The 18,512-nt window shown below is 43.1% G+C and overlaps 1 protein-coding gene across 7 annotated transcripts in view; it reads right to left on the minus strand.

The window, feature by feature from the left end:
* syne1b (spectrin repeat containing, nuclear envelope 1b) overlaps window positions 1-18,512 on the minus strand; it is a 145,692-nt gene that overhangs the window by 103,331 nt on the left and 23,849 nt on the right. For all 7 annotated transcript variants that reach the window (XM_071365255.1, XM_071365258.1, XM_071365251.1 and 4 more), the window contains 18 exons: window positions 11,718-11,861; window positions 11,300-11,467; window positions 10,831-10,989; window positions 10,372-10,536; window positions 9,978-10,112; window positions 9,596-9,754; window positions 9,086-9,294; window positions 8,119-8,227; window positions 7,720-7,884; window positions 6,129-6,296; window positions 5,615-5,796; window positions 5,119-5,254; window positions 4,728-4,888; window positions 3,884-4,034; window positions 3,486-3,616; window positions 2,298-2,394; window positions 1,785-1,883; window positions 1,239-1,426 (listed from right to left, as the gene is read on the minus strand). In XM_071365255.1, coding sequence (XP_071221356.1) covers window positions 1,239-1,426; window positions 1,785-1,883; window positions 2,298-2,394; window positions 3,486-3,616; window positions 3,884-4,034; window positions 4,728-4,888; window positions 5,119-5,254; window positions 5,615-5,796; window positions 6,129-6,296; window positions 7,720-7,884; window positions 8,119-8,227; window positions 9,086-9,294; window positions 9,596-9,754; window positions 9,978-10,112; window positions 10,372-10,536; window positions 10,831-10,989; window positions 11,300-11,467; window positions 11,718-11,861 — 2,726 coding nt within the window. The remainder of the gene's footprint in view (window positions 1-1,238; window positions 1,427-1,784; window positions 1,884-2,297; window positions 2,395-3,485; window positions 3,617-3,883; window positions 4,035-4,727; window positions 4,889-5,118; window positions 5,255-5,614; window positions 5,797-6,128; window positions 6,297-7,719; window positions 7,885-8,118; window positions 8,228-9,085; window positions 9,295-9,595; window positions 9,755-9,977; window positions 10,113-10,371; window positions 10,537-10,830; window positions 10,990-11,299; window positions 11,468-11,717; window positions 11,862-18,512) is intronic.

The following is an 18,512-nucleotide window of genomic DNA, read 5'->3' on the forward strand; positions in this document are numbered from 1 at the left end:
TAATACGGTCACTGCAACAGCCCTATTCCAACCTCAGGGTGGAAATATATACAGTTGAAGTCAGACGTTTACATACACTTAGGTTGGAGTCATTAAAACTCGTTTTTCAACCACTCCACAAATTTCTTGTTAACAAACTATAGTTTTGGCAAGTCGGTTAGGACAGCTACTTTGTGCATGATACAAGTAATTTTTCCAACAATTGTTTACACACAGATTATTTCACAATTCCAGTGAGTCAGAAGTGTACATACACTAAGTTGACTGTGCCTTTAAACACCTTAGAAAATTCCATGGTTTTAGAAGCTTCTGATAGGCTAATTGACAACATTTGAGTCAATTGGAGGTGTATCTGTGGATGTATTTCAACCCCTTCCTTCAAACGCAGTGCCTCTTTGCTTGACATCATGGGAAAATCAAAAGAAATCAGCCAAGACCTCAGAAAAAACATTGTAGACCTCCACAAGTCTGCTTCATCTTTGGGAGCAATTTACGAACGCCTGAAGGTACCACGTACATCTGTACAAACAATAGTACGCAAGTATAAACACCATGGAACCACGCAGCCGTCATACCGCTCAGAAAGGAGACGTGTTCTGTCTCCTAGAGATGAACATACTTTGGTGCGAAAAGTGCAAATCAATCCCAGAACAACAGCAAAGGACTTTGTGAAGATGCTGGAGGAAACAGGTACAAAAGTATCTATATCCAAAGTAAACGAGTCCTATATCGACATAACCTGAAAGACCGCTCAGCAAGGAAGAAGCCACTGCTCAAAAACCGCCATAAAAAAGCCAGACTATGGTTTGCAACTGCACATGGGGACAAAGATCGTACTTTTCTCTCTACTATTATTCTGACATTTCACATTCTTAAAATAAAGTGGTGATCCTATCTGACCTAAAACAGGGAATTTTTACTGGGATTAAATGTCAGGAATTGTGAAAAACTGAGTTTAAATGTATCTGTCTAAGGTGTATGTAAACTTCCGACTTCAACTGTATAAAACATGTGTTTGACTGCACTGGGCCTTTAAGAACAAGAGGGACACTTAAAAAATGTACAAAAACTAGCGTTTCAGAGCTAAAAGCCCAGTTTCCCGGATTCATACTAAGCCTAGTTTTAGACTAAAAAGCACTTTCAATGGAGGTTCTTTAGATGCTTTTAATCGAGGACTATGCATCATCTGTGTCCGGAAAACCTGCCCAAAATGTCTCCCTCCAGCCCAGCCTTCCTACTTTTGCCATAGAAACAGCAGTTTCTCCAGTGTGTTCTGTTTGTCCTTGGCCTGCCGTAGACTCTGGTCGTAGCTGGTCTGTAGAGCAGCCACGGCCCTCTCAGCCTGCTCCCTGTCACTGAGTCTACGTGCCCCAGCAGACAGGGACAAGAAGGCTGCCTTCAGCCTCTCCAAGCTCTGGCACACATCCTGGGGGATAGAAAGCAAGAACCACATAATGAAATGGAACATTTTACTAATACAACACCATATATTATATATAGCGCTGCAAATACAACACTAGGGAAAAGACAGCGAGACAATATTGCCAGTCAAATGGCAGAACCTCATAGGTGGCAGTGTGCCAGGGAGATGATCTGAATGTACAACCTTAAAGCTAAAAATGTGTATCTCCGAGGAGAAGAAACAGTAGAGGGAGTCAATTGTGGTCTTATGTCTGAAATGAAATTAAGATAATGAACTAGCCTAAGTAAGTAATTAAATAAGTAGTTAGTAAGATACAGTCAGTATATCGTAATGATGAAACCAGTGTGAATGAAAGACATACCATGTGGTTCTGGAGTCCTTTGTAGGTCTCTGACGAGGAGGTACAGGAAGTGACAGGATGGTCCAGTTTCTCGTGGAGATCACCAAGAGTTGTTTGGGCCTTTAATTAAAATAATTCAGAAAATCATTGACTTTGACATTCATCATCTGCTCCAACACCTTTAAAGGGATACTTCGGGATTTTGGCAATGAGGCCCTTTATCTACTTCCCCAGAGTCAGCAGATACCCATAAACGTCTAGTCATTGCGCTAACGCTAGTTAGCATTGGCTCACGAAACTACCTCTAACGTCCTTCATGCTGGACACAGAGACATAAAAATGGTATCCACGAGTTCATCTGACTCTGTGGAAGCAGATTAAAGGCCTCCATGGCAAAATCCCGAAGTATCCTTTTAAGGGATATTTTAATTGATTCTAGAGGTGACATATAGGTAGCTAGTGGTAATTCCAGCAGTGGTGTCTCGTTCTCCCGAGGTGACTCGAAGTAACCAAGACTCTTTCTGTCAGTCGTACCTCTTCAAGGCTGGTGTGGAAGCGGTGCTGTGTGGAGGAGCTCTCCTGTAGCTGTCCATTTAACTGGTCTACACTCTCTCTCAGCTCCTCCCAGTACCTGAAGATGAAAAGATAATACTCAGCTACTTTTTGTAGCACAACGTAAAAGGTAAACACATAGGTTCAAATCAAATCAAATCCCATTTTATTGGTCACATACACGTGCTTAGCAGATGTTATCGCGGGTGTAGCGAAATGCTTGTAAAAGGTTCCAGAACAAGATGGCAATATATACTCAGTGGCCAGTATATTAGGTATACCCATCTACACTGAGTGTATAAAACATTAGGAACATCTGCTCTTTCCATGACATAGACTGACCAGGTGAATCCAGTTGAAAGCTATGATCCCTTATTGATGTCACTTGTTAAATCCACTTCAATCAGTGTAGATGAAGGGGAGGAGACAGGTTAAAGAAGGATTTTGAAGCCTTGAGACAATTGAGACATGGATTGTGTATGTGTGCCATTCAGAGGGTGTATGGGCAAGACAAAAGATGTAAGTGCCTTTGAACGGGGTATGGTAGTAGGTGTCAGGCTCACTGGTATGAGTGTGCCAAGAACTGCAACGCTGCTGGGTTTCTTCATGCTCACAGTTTCCAGTGTGTATCAAGAATAGTCCACCACCCAAAGGGTATCCAACTTGACACAACTGTGGGAAGCATTGGAGTCAACATGGGCCCGCATCCCTGTGGAACGCTTTCGACACCTTGTAGAGTCCATGCCCCAACGAATTGACGATGTTCTGAGAGCAAAACGGGTGCAACTCAATTTTATGAATGTACTAATGTTTTGTACACTCAGTGTAGTACCAGGTCGGACCACCTTTTGCGTCCAGAACCGCCCTACTGTATATTCTTTGGGGAATGGATTGTACAAGGTGTGGCGTTCAAACATTGCTCAATTGGTATCAAGGGACCTAACGTGTGCCAGGAAAACATTCCCCACACCATTACACCACCGCCACCAGCCTGTACCGCCATCGACTCATGCTGCTTACGAAACAAATATTTTTGTTAAAAACATTACATGAACATTTCTGTAACTTAGCAGATGCTCTTATCCAGATAAATGCACATTTACATCGCATTTAGATTTTTACAGTCAGTGCATTCAACCAAGGTAGGTAAAAACATCCACAAATCAGTACCTGCCAATCTGGGTGAGCCGGGCCTTGATGCGGGCTGCCTCACCAGAGGAGATAAACTGGGCCAGAGCCTGGGAGTCTGCCTCTAGCTGGGAGAACACCTCCGCCCTGTCCCCCAGCTCCACACCCACCGCCTGGGAGGAGAGGGTAGGATAGAGATTGTTAGGCGACTAAATGCTAACGTTGATTCATTATCACTTTTCTCAAATGTCAGATCAATAAACAAAGGTTTTACTGTTGGAATGGGGTCATTCAAGTTAAGTTATGAGTGCTCTGTTGAAATGATCTGTCCCTGATTTGGATCAAAGATGGAAAATCTTCTAAGCAATCAACATGTGGTGCATACCGTCTAGGGAAAACGTGCTGAAACATACATGAAATGCAGAGGCTGCTGACAGTACCTGGACTGTGTTGATCTGTTGTCCAAGTGGAGCAGCAGACCTCTTTAGAGCATCCAGCTCTTTCTCCTTCTCAGAGATCCACGAGGAGAAGGCCTCAAACTCTGTCCCGAACCGGTCCCACTGAGTCTTCATCCCATCAAGAGCCTTGACACTTGAAAAGGAGAACGATTCATTTAGCTCAGTGATTCTCAGCTGGTAGACCGGGAGGTTTTGAATAGGTCGCAGGTGTCAGACTTTATATTTATGTATTTTTTTGCTGGGATGAAAAAATACTCGGTCTGAACTTTCATGACTAATAACACGTATAATGTGTGTAGAAATTATAATGAAACTACATTTTACAATCATTTAATCTCTGAAAACAATTTTTCTTCAATCATCGTATTTTCAATATAAGCATATTTTGTTGATTTTGTGGTCTCAAACCAGTGAGTTTAACAATGTTCTTCATTCAGAATATGATTACTATGGAATTATTTACATTTACTGTCAAAATAGTACACTATCTTTCCCAGTGCATAAAAATTGAATGAAAATGTGATGCGAATATTGGGTCGCGACTGAGACAACCCGGTTCAATTTGGGTCTTGAGGGAAAACCAGATGTGAACCACTAATATAATAAAACAGTGTAGGTAGACAACACAACAAATAGCACTCAGGGCCTGTATTCATAAAGTCTCTCAGAGTAGAAGTGCTGATCTAGGGTCATGTTCTCCTTGTCCATGTAATGCTAATCATTATTATCTAAAAGACAAAACTGATTCTAGATTAGCACTCCTACTATGAGAGCGTTTATGAATACAGGCCCAGATCAGAACCTCGACTAGGAGGTGTTGTATTACTCTTTCTTGAGGCCAGCCTCCACTTTGTCCAGTTGTTCACTGAGGGAGCGGGCTTGCTTCTGTAGCAGGGTGCTGTTCTTTGGGCCGAGCTGGATCTCTGCTGCTTTCCTTAACAAGGTGTTCACCGTGGAGGCTTCTGCGTCACTCTGCTTTAAAAGGACCTGTTATGACAATGGAGAATGTGAGAGTCAGAATGTGACTGACCCGTTGTGATATGACTAAGTTGAATTATTCTTGAAAGGTTTTAAAATCTTAATGTCACATCTCAACATGTAGCCCGAATAGCAAACCTTTGATGTAAAGACATGATACAGCCCTGACAACTGTCAACTATCCTTCAAAAGTGTCAAATGCCACACTAAAATGTTCACAAAATGTACTTCTCACTCACCCTGGCCTGGTCCAGATCAGTAGCCAGGCTCTCTGGGCTGCTGTAGTTGAGGTCTCTGTCCACGACAGAGCGGGCCCTTGTAACAAACTCCTGCACTACCCTCTGCTGGCTGTCAAACTCCTGCCACGAAGACAGGGTCACCTGGGGGACAAACAGAGACATTCAATACACAGACACCCTGACACCTGGGGACAAACAGGGACACACAGGTAATAGACAGATGAACAAATGGGGACGTTCAGTACACTTATTAACACCCTGATATGGTCTGCATTGTTACATCTTGAGTAGACAGGTTGTTTTTAATCCACAGCAAAAATACCACAGGTAAAGATAGTCCTGGACTAAGAAGCACTTTTAATGGACAATCTCAATTAAATACGCTTTTAAGTCCAGAACTAAGGTTAATCTGTGTCTAGGAAACTGACCCTAAGGCTCTGGAACACTGTGCAAGAGGATTTCCAATAACCCCAGACAGTACATTCTGGTGAGAGAGGTCACCTCTAACTCCTGCTCCTGTGAGTCCATGGTGTGGTCCATCTTGCTGAGTGTTGTCTCCAGACTCTGTAGGTCCTGCTGTAAGGTCTCCCCCAGCCCCTCCTCAGCCTGTAGCTGATGGCCCCTGGTGATCTGCTGCTGCACATCCTTTCTCTTCATCCGCAGACGCTTCAGCTGTTGCTGCACACAGACAAGAGACAATCAAGGTGTAAGTGTTGGAATGTCATGCAGATGCTTTACATGTCATATACTGTATTACTGTTTGAAAAAAGAATGCATCGACTGTTCAGTATGACAAGAAAAATGACATTTCCAACAACCACAAAAAACATAATTTTCTTTAATGAATACAATGTAAAGTTCCAACAGCCAGGGCAACGTTTGTTGCTCCAACTCAATCTTTTTACATCGCATAAACCTTTGAGAATAGCTCAATCTAATCAGAAGCAATGTGCGGCCAGTTATCCATCTAACATAGACAGCCAGTGGTGCTCCACTCCAGTCCGACTTACCTGGTGAACCTGGAGCAGTTGCTGGGCCTCCCTGACGGTCTCAGAGTCCAGTATCCTGGTCACTTCCTGGTGTACCTCCTGCTGACCCTGCACCAGCTCATCCAGCGTACCACGCACCTCCTCCCTGAACTGCACACAGTCCCCCACCGCCAGCACCAACTTCTCAGACTGGGAGACAAAAACACAAGAGAATATTTTTTTATTTTTTTATTGAATTCCCATTTCCAAACAAAACAAATGCAGGACTTTAACATGGACAAACATGACTTAGACACCAAAAATTACTGAGATACCTCGCATTCAAACCAAGGTGCAAGAACAGTGGAGCAAACTAAAGAAGAAAATATATTCAACAACTCTTGGTATAAGGACAATGTAAGTTGGTAAAACAGGCTTGGAGACAACACAGAGGAAAGCGAAACAGCCTCACTCAGTGATAAGGAACCCTAGCCGACCCAAACAATTGATAACATATCACCTTAAGGTAGTGATAGTAGTGGATCGATGATGAAACCACAGAGGGAGAGTATCAGGAATGTGGGTGCAATATAATGCTGTGGTTCTGACTGTGTGGCCCGGACAAGGGTTATGCTACAGCGCTGGCTACCTGGTTTACAACATGTTGATTTATATTAGACTATTCTTCAATAAGACAGACTATATTTAATAGAATAATTAAGCTCCAGGATTGATCCAGATAGACACTGCTAGGACCTGTAATGAGGATCACTAATGTCAATCTGGAGGAGATAGGCTTCTCATGGGACAAACTGTTGCAAAAGACAGACTTCAGCGACAGAAGAGTGTTGCAGCCATAGAGTTCTACATGCAATTCTGACTATGGTTGCAGCCCTATGTCCTACAGTACCTGGGACGACGAGACCTAAGTAAGTAAGTTATGGGTCTTTCCATGCCATTTCAGCAAGACATGACACCCAATACCTCAGACTGTTCTGAAATCAATTATTTAGTTAAAAACCCATACGATTAGCATTTATGCAACGTTATTTTGTTTAAATATAACTTGATGTGTGAGAAATGAATCTAATTGATTGCACCCAAATTAGCAATTTCAATTGATAGGATTCATATACTATTCAACAAATATAGTACATAACATCTGATTTGTAACTAACTTTTTTTAACAATGAGTAAGACTTGAGGAATTCAAAATAAATGTACAAAAGCCACCAACGGACCCCCCATGCCAATCCCACCATAAAAGCCAGTATACAGTATCAGTTCTCTATGTCTGACAAGTAGTATGGAGCTGCGGCTTGGAGTATTGCTTCTTCAACCTATGTAATCTATTCTCAGTGAATTTGGTGATGTTTTTTCCCATCTTCAGAGAAATGAGAAATTAGTAATTGAAGTTGTTAGGTTTATGTCCCATCCTAAATCCTGATTTCACCAGGTTCTGACCAACAGATGGTGCTGTTCCTGCTATTAGCTTCTTTTTTTAAAATCTGTTTCTAACTACATACTACAAACAATCTGAGCTACTGGGTGTCAAAACTCTTATTCTTTGTGCTTTTTGAGGTGGAACAAACCTTATGTAATGTAATGCCCTTCCCAAACTTAATTTCCTTACCTCAGTTAGATAGAAGAGGAGGCCCTTGAAGTTGGTGGAAAGTTTATTCAGGGCCCCAGCCTGCCTCTGTGCATCTGTCTCAGAGGAGATCTCTATCAGCACAGCCAGACGGGATTTTAGCCAGCCCAGGTTCCCCTCCTGCAGCTCTGCATCGTTCCTCAGCTCCTGGAGAAGGGAGAGTAAGGTGTCAATGGTTACTGTTCTGTACAGTGTATTTAGCTCAACAGGGTCATAATGAGTAGGGCGCACCATTGAAAAACATTTTGAAAAGGAAAGTCCAGGTAGTCCCTCCCTGTTTTAGTCCATTTATGTCAGTTTGGTTCCTAATGAACACGACCCTGATGTCTTTAAAACATAAAGTATATGCATTGTCGTACACACAGGGGGACTCCAACTTACTGTAATGGTGGACTTGACCTGTCCGTACTTGCTGGGGTCATTGGCTCGCTTCCTCAGCAGTCTGAGTTGGCTCTCTTTAGATGACAGCCAGGCTGACAGCTCAGAGAACCTGGGATGAAGATGGGCAAAGTATGATCATACTGTATATCTACCCAATATTTCAGTTTTCATTAGGTTTAAATAGTAAATAGATTAGTGGTTTGTTACAGTGGCGTCATTTCAGCTAAACCTAGGGTATGGCAAAGTGACAGGGTGGGGGTGGTTGAGGAAGGGGGGATCCCCCCACCCAATACATTTTTTAAGCTCATTTAATGTATTTCTACACAATTTAAACATTCTAAAACAGCGAAAACAAGCAACATTTACTACAGCCACTATCACCTAGCCTCGTTCCCTTCAGTCGATATTAGGGGATTTATCATTCTACAAACATACAGCAATTAGCTGCTGCTGCTCACTAGTTTAGTGCCGGGATTAAAAACTCTAGTTTAGTTTCATGTGAAGTCAAACAGCAGTTACCTAGCCATCTACAGCCATCTTCCACCTCTGCACTGTTTTAAGAGAAAAGTTGCGCTGTTCACAGCAGATGCCTCGACTCGATGCGCTCTAAAGACGTCCCACCCGCTCAGCCAGCCAGAAAAAAGCCTGCCCTTCTATCCGCTAAACTGCATTTCCCTTTTTAATCAGGATTGGAATGATTTCAGTAGCCTATTTTAAATTGTTGGTGTTGAGCTACGCTACGGTATGGCAACTGCCATACTCTGCCAAACCCAATTGACGCCACTGTTTTGTTATTAGTCAGTGCATAAATATGGATAGTGAGTAATGAGTGACTACGAAAAGGCAGAAAAGGTCCTTGGACTTGAAACAAAAACAAAACAAAATGATACGTTATGATGATTAATAAGATCATACAAATCATCATCATGACAGTCTTGGATCAGCATCGTTTGTGAGGCCTTATTACCTAGTGTTAAAGTCCTTCCACTTGTCAGGGTGATGCATCAATTTGTGATGGGTGCTGTCTATCTCCTCCCGGAGTTCAGAGTATGCCTTCTTAGAGCTGTCCAGAGTCTGGTGGGCTGGGTCTCTGTCCGGGAGCTTCTGACACAGTTCCTCCATCAGCTGTAGTCTCTTCTCACACAGAGACTGAGGACCCTTCTCTCTGAAGAAGCCCTGCAGAAAGGTACATTGTTAACGTGACAAACTCTATCACAGGGAGACATCAAGTGCCAAATACATTGACAATCATCAAACAATAACTTATGTCATGAAATGCAATTTCTGAAATATGCACTGTGGACCAGCACTGTGATTGTGATAGATTTTATTCTACAGGGTAGAGTGACAGTCCCCACACATTCACTGCCTGATATGGGCCAGATCATGTGATCTTGGCAAAGCAAACGGAGTTGCACCATGGAATAGAGATCACTATTAGATCAGGATGGAGACCACAGCCATCAACCCGTCTCACCCTGTGTTCCTTGACCAGCCTCTCGCTCCCCATGCCAGCCAGGTGTCTGTTCTCCCTGGTCAGCTCTGACTGACACTCCTGAAGGGAGACCATCAGCTTGCTTCCCTCCACCTCTACCTTCAGTTGCAGCAGATGGTAGGGCGCCTCTGTCTGGACATCCTGAGAGAGGGAGGGAAGGAAAGAGGGAGGGAGTGAGGGAGGGAGGGAAAGAAGGAAAGAGTGAGGGACTCTTTCAGTCTCACTGTTAACCTGAACATACTATACAATACAATGAAGATCTATCCAGGACTGACGAAGTGCACAAGACATTGAAGAGGAATTTGATAGGCTTTGAATGATTATGATAGCTAGTACTTGTCCTTTTTGTCAACATGGCACCAACCTTCCAGTGTTTGTGCAGTTTCCTGACTGTCTCTTGCAGAGTCTGCTGCTCCTGCTCTGGCAGGATGTCTGTCAACTCATCACACGCTTTCAGGAACGCATTGAGGACCCGCTGATCCAACTGCCCAAAGAACTCCTGCAAATATTGACAAATATTTGTCACTGAGATTTTCCTTATGATCCTACCCCTCCTCCCCTTATCTACTGATTCCCTAGTCAAGATTAGCCTGGTCCAGGTCTGTTTGTGCTGTGCAGCCAAGTGTGCAGCCATTGTCATGCCAAACATTAAACATAAGAGTTGGCAAGGTCGCACAAACAGATCTGGGACCAGGCTAAGTCCAGATCAAACAACATCTAAAACCCTGGTCCTATCCATGAGCAAGCTCTTGTCTTACTGTGTGTTTTCTGAGCAGGTCTTCTGGGTGGCCTCTCTCCATCAGAGAGGCCTGAGCCACCTTGAGCACCTTCTCCAGCTCGACACGGGACTCATCAAACCTCTTCATTAAGCTGCTGTTGGCCTCCATGTGTTTCCTCCAGTCAGTGGACTCCTTGATCATGGCCTGTGACACACAAATACAGACATACTCACAAGCAGTCTCATCATCACCATCATGTCCTTCAGGGACAGTAAAGTTATATTGAATTGATTTGAACATTCTGTATAGCGTGGCTACATCATTCAGGCGCTCTCTCCCTCACATTATACAGTGCGCTACACACGTTTCCTCTGTCAAAACCCCCATGATTGATTGATTGATCAAGATCGATTATGTTTATTCATTCCTTTCCAAAATCACACACAGCTCTAACCTAACCGTGAAGCCTGCAGTGCCATGTACAGTCATGTCTAGTACCTGTGAGGACGCCTGCAGGTCAACAACTCTCTTCTGCAGCAGGGCCATGTCCATGTGCTGTAGGGTCTTACTGCTGTCCAGGGTTCTCTGGATGCCCTGATGGTTCTTCTCAATCACTGTCAGACACTTCTTACAGCTCTGGGTGAAGGTCACCAGCTCCTGGAAAGGCAGAACCAGGGTAGTAGAGTTTAGAGACTTTGGGTTACTAGTAATAACATAAATGGGTAAATTAAGCAATTTGTTCATGTTAACTAATTAGGCAATTAAGTAGTGTTAACTAACGGGTAAAATAATGTTTTAATAAAACGTAACAGCACAGTGTCTTAGGTTCTTCATATATGAGACGTATGTAGAATTATGTTTTGCTTATGTAGAAGTCGGTCTAACACTTTGAACGGCAACCAAAACCTAATCCCTCAAGCACGTTTCATCACTCATTCTATTCAATCCCTGACCCTCCTGATCTCACTTGGCATTTCTGTTTGAAGTCCCCGGGGGCCTCTGAGTCCCTGGAGCAGGTGATGTGGCTAGCCTTCTCCAGAGCCTGGTAGAACCCTGTGATGTTCTTCTCCATCTCCTCCAGAGGGGGAAGCAGTGACTGGGCCTCCCGCAGCAGCGGCAGACACCTCTCCCTTATCTGGTGGAAGGAGGGCACAGGGAGAGAGGGAGTGTTAAGGTCATCTGGAGAGGCATGGCTGATTGGAAAGACTAGGTGATAGACAGAGGTAATCACTGATCCAACAAAGTTGGCTAGGTGAAAGCAGGGCTTCCAGTAAATAACTTTCAGCAATCTAGTAATATCTGATCAATGATTATGCCAAGGAAACGAGGAGGGAAAGATGCAATTTTGAACAATTCGAACAGGAACAGGTGAGATGGATGGTCACCTTGCTCATCTCCTCCTTGATAGAAGCCATGACAGCCAGCATCGTTGAGACCTCATCCGGGGGTGTGTCCTTGGTCAGCAGTTGGGCGGTGCGGGTGGCTGTTTTACAGGCTGCCTCCATGGCAGGCACTTTGTGCTTGATGTCCTGGAAAGGGATGCGGAAGGACAGAGATCAAACATCGGTCCATTTCTTCTTACTTTTAGTATTTATGTATTCATTAATTGATTTAACATTTACGTAACCAGGAATGTCTATAAAGGACACATTTCTTGATTTACAATAACAGCCTGATGACATTGCAACAAAGTGAGCCAAGCTGAAAACTTTATAGATAGTTCAATCAATTTTGAAAGAAAAGCAAATGTGCATGTTCTGTATGTTCTGTGTGCCTTCAGAAAGTATTCATACCGATTAACTTATTCCACATTTTGTTATGTTAACAGCCTGAATTCAAAATGGGTTATAATGAGTTGTATCTCAACCATCTACACACAATACCCCATAATGACAAAGTGAAAACATGATTTTAGAATTTATGCACATTTATTGAAAATGAAATACAGAAATATCTCATTTACATAAGTATTCATACCCCTGAGTCAATACTTTGATGAAGCACCTTTGGCTGCGATTACAGCTTTGAGTAGTCTTGGGTATGTCTGTATCAGCTTTGCACATCTGGATTTGGGGATTTTATCTCATTCTTCCTTGAAGATTTTCTCAAGTTTTGTTTAATTACACTGAACAAAAATATAAACGCAACATGTAAAGTGTTGGGCTCATGTTTCATGAGCTGAAATAAAAGATTCCAGAAATGTTTCATACACACAAAAAGCTTATTTCTCTAAAATGTTTGTTTACATCCCTGTTACTGAGCAATTCTTCTTTGCCAACATAATCCATCCACCTGATTAAACAGCATGATCATTACACAGGTGCACCTTGTGGCCACTCTAAAATGTGCAGTTTTGTCACACAACACAATGCCACAGTTGTTTCAAGTTTTGAGGGAGCGTGCAAATGGCACTAATGTTTAATTGTGACCCGTTTCAGGAAGCTAGGCGTATGTCGCATGTCACTACTTCACAGGAGAGGCATGTGAACCTTAATAACAAACTTGTATTCCATATGTAAATATGAATCAATTTGTTAAATTACGAGCCTAGTTGGTTTTAGCGACGGAAAAAGCCAGGAACCTTCCCGCTAGCCATGATTGGCTGAGATAATGGATGGGCTGAACATCCCGGGAGATGAGTTTGGAATGGTCCGTCATGTAGCATGCTTCTGTCTATAACATGAGCTGCTAAGTATGTGTCGGCGTTACTCTGGACCCTGATCTCTCATTTGACGAACATATCAACAATAGTTCAAGGACAGCTTTTTCCATCTTTGTAACATTGCAAAAATCTGAAAATGATGCAGAAAAATGTATCCATGCTTTTGTCACTTCTAGATTAGACTACTGCAATGCTCTACTTTTCTGGCTACCCAGATAAAGCACTAAATAAACTTCAGTTAGTGCCAAACACGGCTGCTAGAATCTTGACTAGAACCAACAAATTTGATCATATTACTCCAGTGCTAGCCTCTCTACACTGGCTTCCTGTCAAGGCTAGGGCTGATTTCAAGATTTTACTGCTAACCTACTAAGTATTACATGGGCTTGCTCCTGAACCTATCTTTACGATTTGGTCCTGCCGTACATACCTACACATACGCTACAGTCACAAGACGCAGGGCTCCTTACTGTCCCTAGAATTTCTAAGCAAACAGCTGGAGGCAGGGCTTTCTCCTATAGAGCTTCATTTTTATGGAATGGTCTGCCTATCCATGTGAGAGATGCAGACTCAACCTTTATTGAAGACTCATCTCTTCAGTAGGTCCTATGATTGAGTGTATTCTGAGCCAGGGGTGTGAAGGTGAACGGAAAGGCACTTGAGCAATGAACCGCCCTTGCTATCTCTGCCTGGCCGGTTCCCCTCTCTCCACTGGGATTCTCTGCCTCTAACCCTATTACGGGAGCTGAGTCACTGGCTTACTGGTGCTCTTCCATGCCGTCCCTAGGAGGGGTGCGTCACTTGAGTGGGTTGAGTCACTGACGTGATCTTCCTGTTCGGGTTGGCGCCCCCCTCGGGTTGTGCCGTGGTGGAGATCTTTGTGAGCTATACTCGGCCTTCTCTCAGGGTAGTAAGTTGGTGGTTGAAGATACTCTCTAGTGGTGAGGGGGCTGTGCTTTGGCAAAGTAGGTGGGGTTATATCCTGCCTGTTTGGCCCTGTCCGGGGGTATCGTCGGATGGGGCCACAGTGTCTCTCGACCCCTCCTGTCTCAGCCTCCAGTATGTATGCTGCAATAGTTTGTGTCGGGGGGGTAAGGTCAGTCTGTTATATCTGAAGTATTTGTCCTTTCTTATCCGGTGTCCTCTGTGAATTTAAGAATGCTCCCTCTAAATCTCTCTTTCTCTCCTTCTCTCTCTTTCTCTCGGAGGACCTAAGCCCTAGGACCATGCCTCAGGACTAGCTGGCCTGATGACTCCTTGCTGTCCCCAGTCCACCTGGTTATGCTGCTGCTCCATTTTTAACTGTTCTGCCTGCGGTTATGGAACCCTGACCTGTTCACAGGACGTGCTACCTTGTCCCGGACCTGCTGTTTTGGACTCTCTCTACCGCACCTGCTGTCTCTAACTCTGAATGATCGGCTATGAAAAGCCAACTGAGATTTACTCCTGAGGTGCTGACCTGTTGCACCCTCTACAACCACTGTGATTATTATTATCTGACCCTGCTGGTCATCTATGAACGTTTGAACATCTTGGCCATGCACTGTTAAAATCTCCACCCGGCACAGCCAGAAGAGGACTGGCCACCCCTCAGAGCCTGCTTCCTAGGTTCTGGCCTTTCTAGGGAGTTTTTCCTAGCCACTGTACTTCTACATCTGCATTGCTTGCTGTTTGGGGTTTTAGGCTGGGTTTCTGTACAACACTTCGTGACATTGGCTGATGTAAAAATAACTTTATAAATACATTTGATTGATTGATTGATAATCCTTTCTTTCGCTGCTTTTTTAAAAGATATAACGTTAGCCATCGAGAACTACAAAAGTTTTGCTAATTTACTCATCAACATCGATGCCCTGAATTTAGCAGGCGCAATCGACAGATCATTTGGAAAAAGTTGTGATGGGCTACTTTCTGTACACGCCACGGTCAGTGTGAACCGGAATGACTTGACACAACGCTGGCCAAACAAGATGTAGCTACCATCAAAACGGAGTTAAATGGTTCCAGTCTGCCGTGAAGCATTCATCCATGTATATGGGTAAGAGTCTAGCTACATTTTCAGATATTATACATTCCTAATTTTGTCAGAAAGTAATTTTCATTGCAAGTTAAAGCATACTGTTAGCTAGCTAGCGAACGTTAGCTTCCTGGCTCGCTAGCTAACATTACGTGTATAGTGTAGTAATATTATTCTAATCAGAAAAAGAAAATGTGCATTGCTAGTTATAGCCTAATGTTAGCTAGCTAGCTAACACTGAACCTAGTTGGTTAGCTTTAGCTATCTGCAGATTCATACTACAGCTATGACAATCAGTTTGTATTGGTGGTAGTAGTATTTGGGATTATGCCGGTTCATTGTTTATCTAGCTAGCTACATGTCTACATAAAATACTTCACTTCTCCAGACGATTACATGACAAATCATGTTAGTCAGGTGTGTCTGGGGGTTATTATGGCCATCTATTGTATTTCATGAACATGTGTATATGTCTAGACAATAGTGACTGGGGGTTGGTTATAGCATTTCTTTCACATGACCCATCAATTTAGACAAGTGTGTCTGGGTAAGCATCATCTAATAATTTTAAAACATTTGTATCTGGACACTTACTATTTTTGATATTGCTACTATGCAAATATGTAAGTAACCATTTCACTGTACCGTGTACACCTTCTGTATCCTGTGCATGTGACAAATAAACATAGATTTTATTTGATATAGTGTGTGTTTACCAGAGACGGTAATGTGAAGAACAACATGTCCTGCACCAAAGTCAGATTAGGATATAGGCCAAGATAAAGTGTATTTTTACCTAGAGTTTTTTCCTTATTGTAGGCAACCACTTTTACCACTTGAAGTCTTGAAATCTTTGGTTATTTACTACACTACTCACTCTGTTTAGCAAATGGCCACTAATGTGAATCCTTAAAGAGATGGGTGGACATGGGGCTAATGCTTATGAGGATGTGAACAATGCTGAATGGGTGTAGACAAAGCAAAACTCTTCAGTGGGTGTATCAAAACATTCAAGGGCCATTTTTTCTAAAGTTTATCAACTTTCAAAGCAGAATTACTTTCCCATTGTTCCTCAACTGCAGTGTATGATATAGCATTTCCTAACTCTGAGTCTCTACTTTTATCCAATGTAATTTCAAATTTTGCTACATAGGACCGAATCCAGGTGGTGAGTCACATTTCTCTACCATAAGCCGCCTCCAACATTGTTCAGATAATTTGGCACTACGCCCTACCGGCCTCACAACCTAAGACCATGTATAACAACGCCAGCCCAGCACCTCCACATCCGGCTTCTTCACCTGCGGGATCGTCTGAGACCATCCACCCGGACAGCTGATGAAACTGTGGGTTTGCACAACCAAAGAATTTCTGCACAAACTGTCAGAAACTCGTCTGGAAGCTCGTCATCCTCACTAGGGTCTTGCACTGACTGCAGTTTGGCGTCGTAACCAACTTCAGTGGGTAATTGCTCACCTTCGATGGCCACTGGTGCATGTTGGAGAAGTGTGCTCTTCACGGATGAATCCCAGTTTCAACTGTACCGGGCAGATGGCAGACAGCGTGTATGGCGTTGTGTGGGCGAGCGGTTTGCTAATGTCAACTTTGTGAACATAGTGTCCCAGGGTGCCGGTAGGGTTATGGTATGGGCAGGCATTAGTTACGGACAACGAACACAATTGCATTTTATCGATGGCAATTTGAACGCAAAGCGATACCGTGACGAGATCCTGAGGCCCATTGTCGTGCCATTAATCCGCCGCTATCACCTCATGTTTCAGCATGATAATGCACGGCCCCATATCACAAGGATCTGTACACAATTTTTTTTTTATCCCTGTTTTCCCATGGCCTGCATACCCACCAGACAATTACCAATTAAACATGTTTGGGATGCTCTAGAGCAGGGGTGTCAAAGTCAAATGGACGGAGGGCCAAATAAAAAATTTAGCTACAAGCCGAGGGCCGGACTGTTCGAATGTTCATTGAAAAATTTTTAAATGACGCATATAGTCTAGTGAACCTAATTGAACCTACTGAAAACCTAACAAATATATTCCAATATGATCAGATAAATAAAGCAATATTTTCTTATGGCTCTGTCAGTAATCTTTAATTTTCAACAGACACAAAAGACAAATTTCCTTTATATAAAAATCCCCATAACATGAACATTAAATGAAAGAAACCGGTATTCAAGGCACCATCAGTAGCCTATATTTTCTATTTTAGCAAAAGTGGGCTAAATTTACTTCAAAGAAAAAAACAATAATAGCAATTTTCTATCATCCACTCAACTGAAATATTTTTAAAATATAATTGGATTGAAATACAATAAAATAAAGTGCAAAAATCTATTAATCAAAAACAACACTTTGTTTAAGGAGAAGTAACATGCAGTGAAAACAAATATTAAACTTTAACTTTTAAACTTGAACTGAGTAAAAACTCTAAATATGTGATTGCACAGTAATGTTCACTTGTTTGAGGTTGAGGGTGATACTTGGTGGTGTCCCATCTTTTCCACAAGTTCATCAATGTTCGGGGTAAGGCTATGAGCTGAGGAAATCCTCAGAATTGAGTGGAGGTGTTCAGCAGTAAGTCGACGTCTGTGTGATGTTTTGTTCAGGTTCATCAAAGAAAACAGTTGTTCACACAGGTATGTGCTGCCAAACATAGACAACGTTTGAGCAGCCTGGATGCGCAGCTGGGGCATTGTGTCGGGGAGGAAACGGGCGAACTCCGCAGCACCCACTGCCGCATATTTTGCCCTCAGTGCATCATTGCATTGGAGGTCAATCAACTCCATTTGGAGGTTTGGTGGTGAGCTTTCCACGTCAACAGCAAATGGGTTACCGAGCAGTTCCAACCTGCTTTTTTGTGCTTCAAAGTCAGCAAATCGGCGTCGAAAGTCAGCGGCAAGCATACCTATTTTATCAGCCAACTGTGCGCTCGGGAACGCACTGGTAGAGAGCTTCTCTTTCATGGTCTGGCAGCTGGGAAAGTGGCTCAAATTTTCTTTCCGCATCTGCGTCTCCCACAGAGTCAGTTTGGTTTTAAATGCCTTCACTGTACTGTACATATCAGAGATGACATGATCCCGACCCTGCAGCTGCAAGTTCATTGCATTCAGATGACTCGTAATGTCACACAGAAAAGCCATTTCACACAGAAACATTTCGTCTCGGAGTTGTGTTGTGTCTTTCCCTTTGCTGTCCAAGAACAGACAAATCTCCTCACGAAGCTCGAAACATCTTTGAAGCACCTTTCCCTGGCTTAGCCATCGCACCTCTGTGTGATAAGGCAAATCACCATGCTCCGTTTCTAACTCCGTCAGAAATGCCTTGAACTGGCGGTGATTCAAACCTTTGGCTCTGATAAAGTTAACTGTGCGCGTGATGATGCTCATTACATGCTCCATTTTCAAGGCTTTACCGCACAACGCTTCCTGGTGTATGATACAATGATAAGCTGTCAGCTCACCTGTCGCGTTTTCCTCTT

Source organism: Salvelinus alpinus, chromosome 25, assembly GCF_045679555.1.
Source record: "Salvelinus alpinus chromosome 25, SLU_Salpinus.1, whole genome shotgun sequence".
Taxonomy (NCBI): domain Eukaryota; kingdom Metazoa; phylum Chordata; class Actinopteri; order Salmoniformes; family Salmonidae; genus Salvelinus; species Salvelinus alpinus.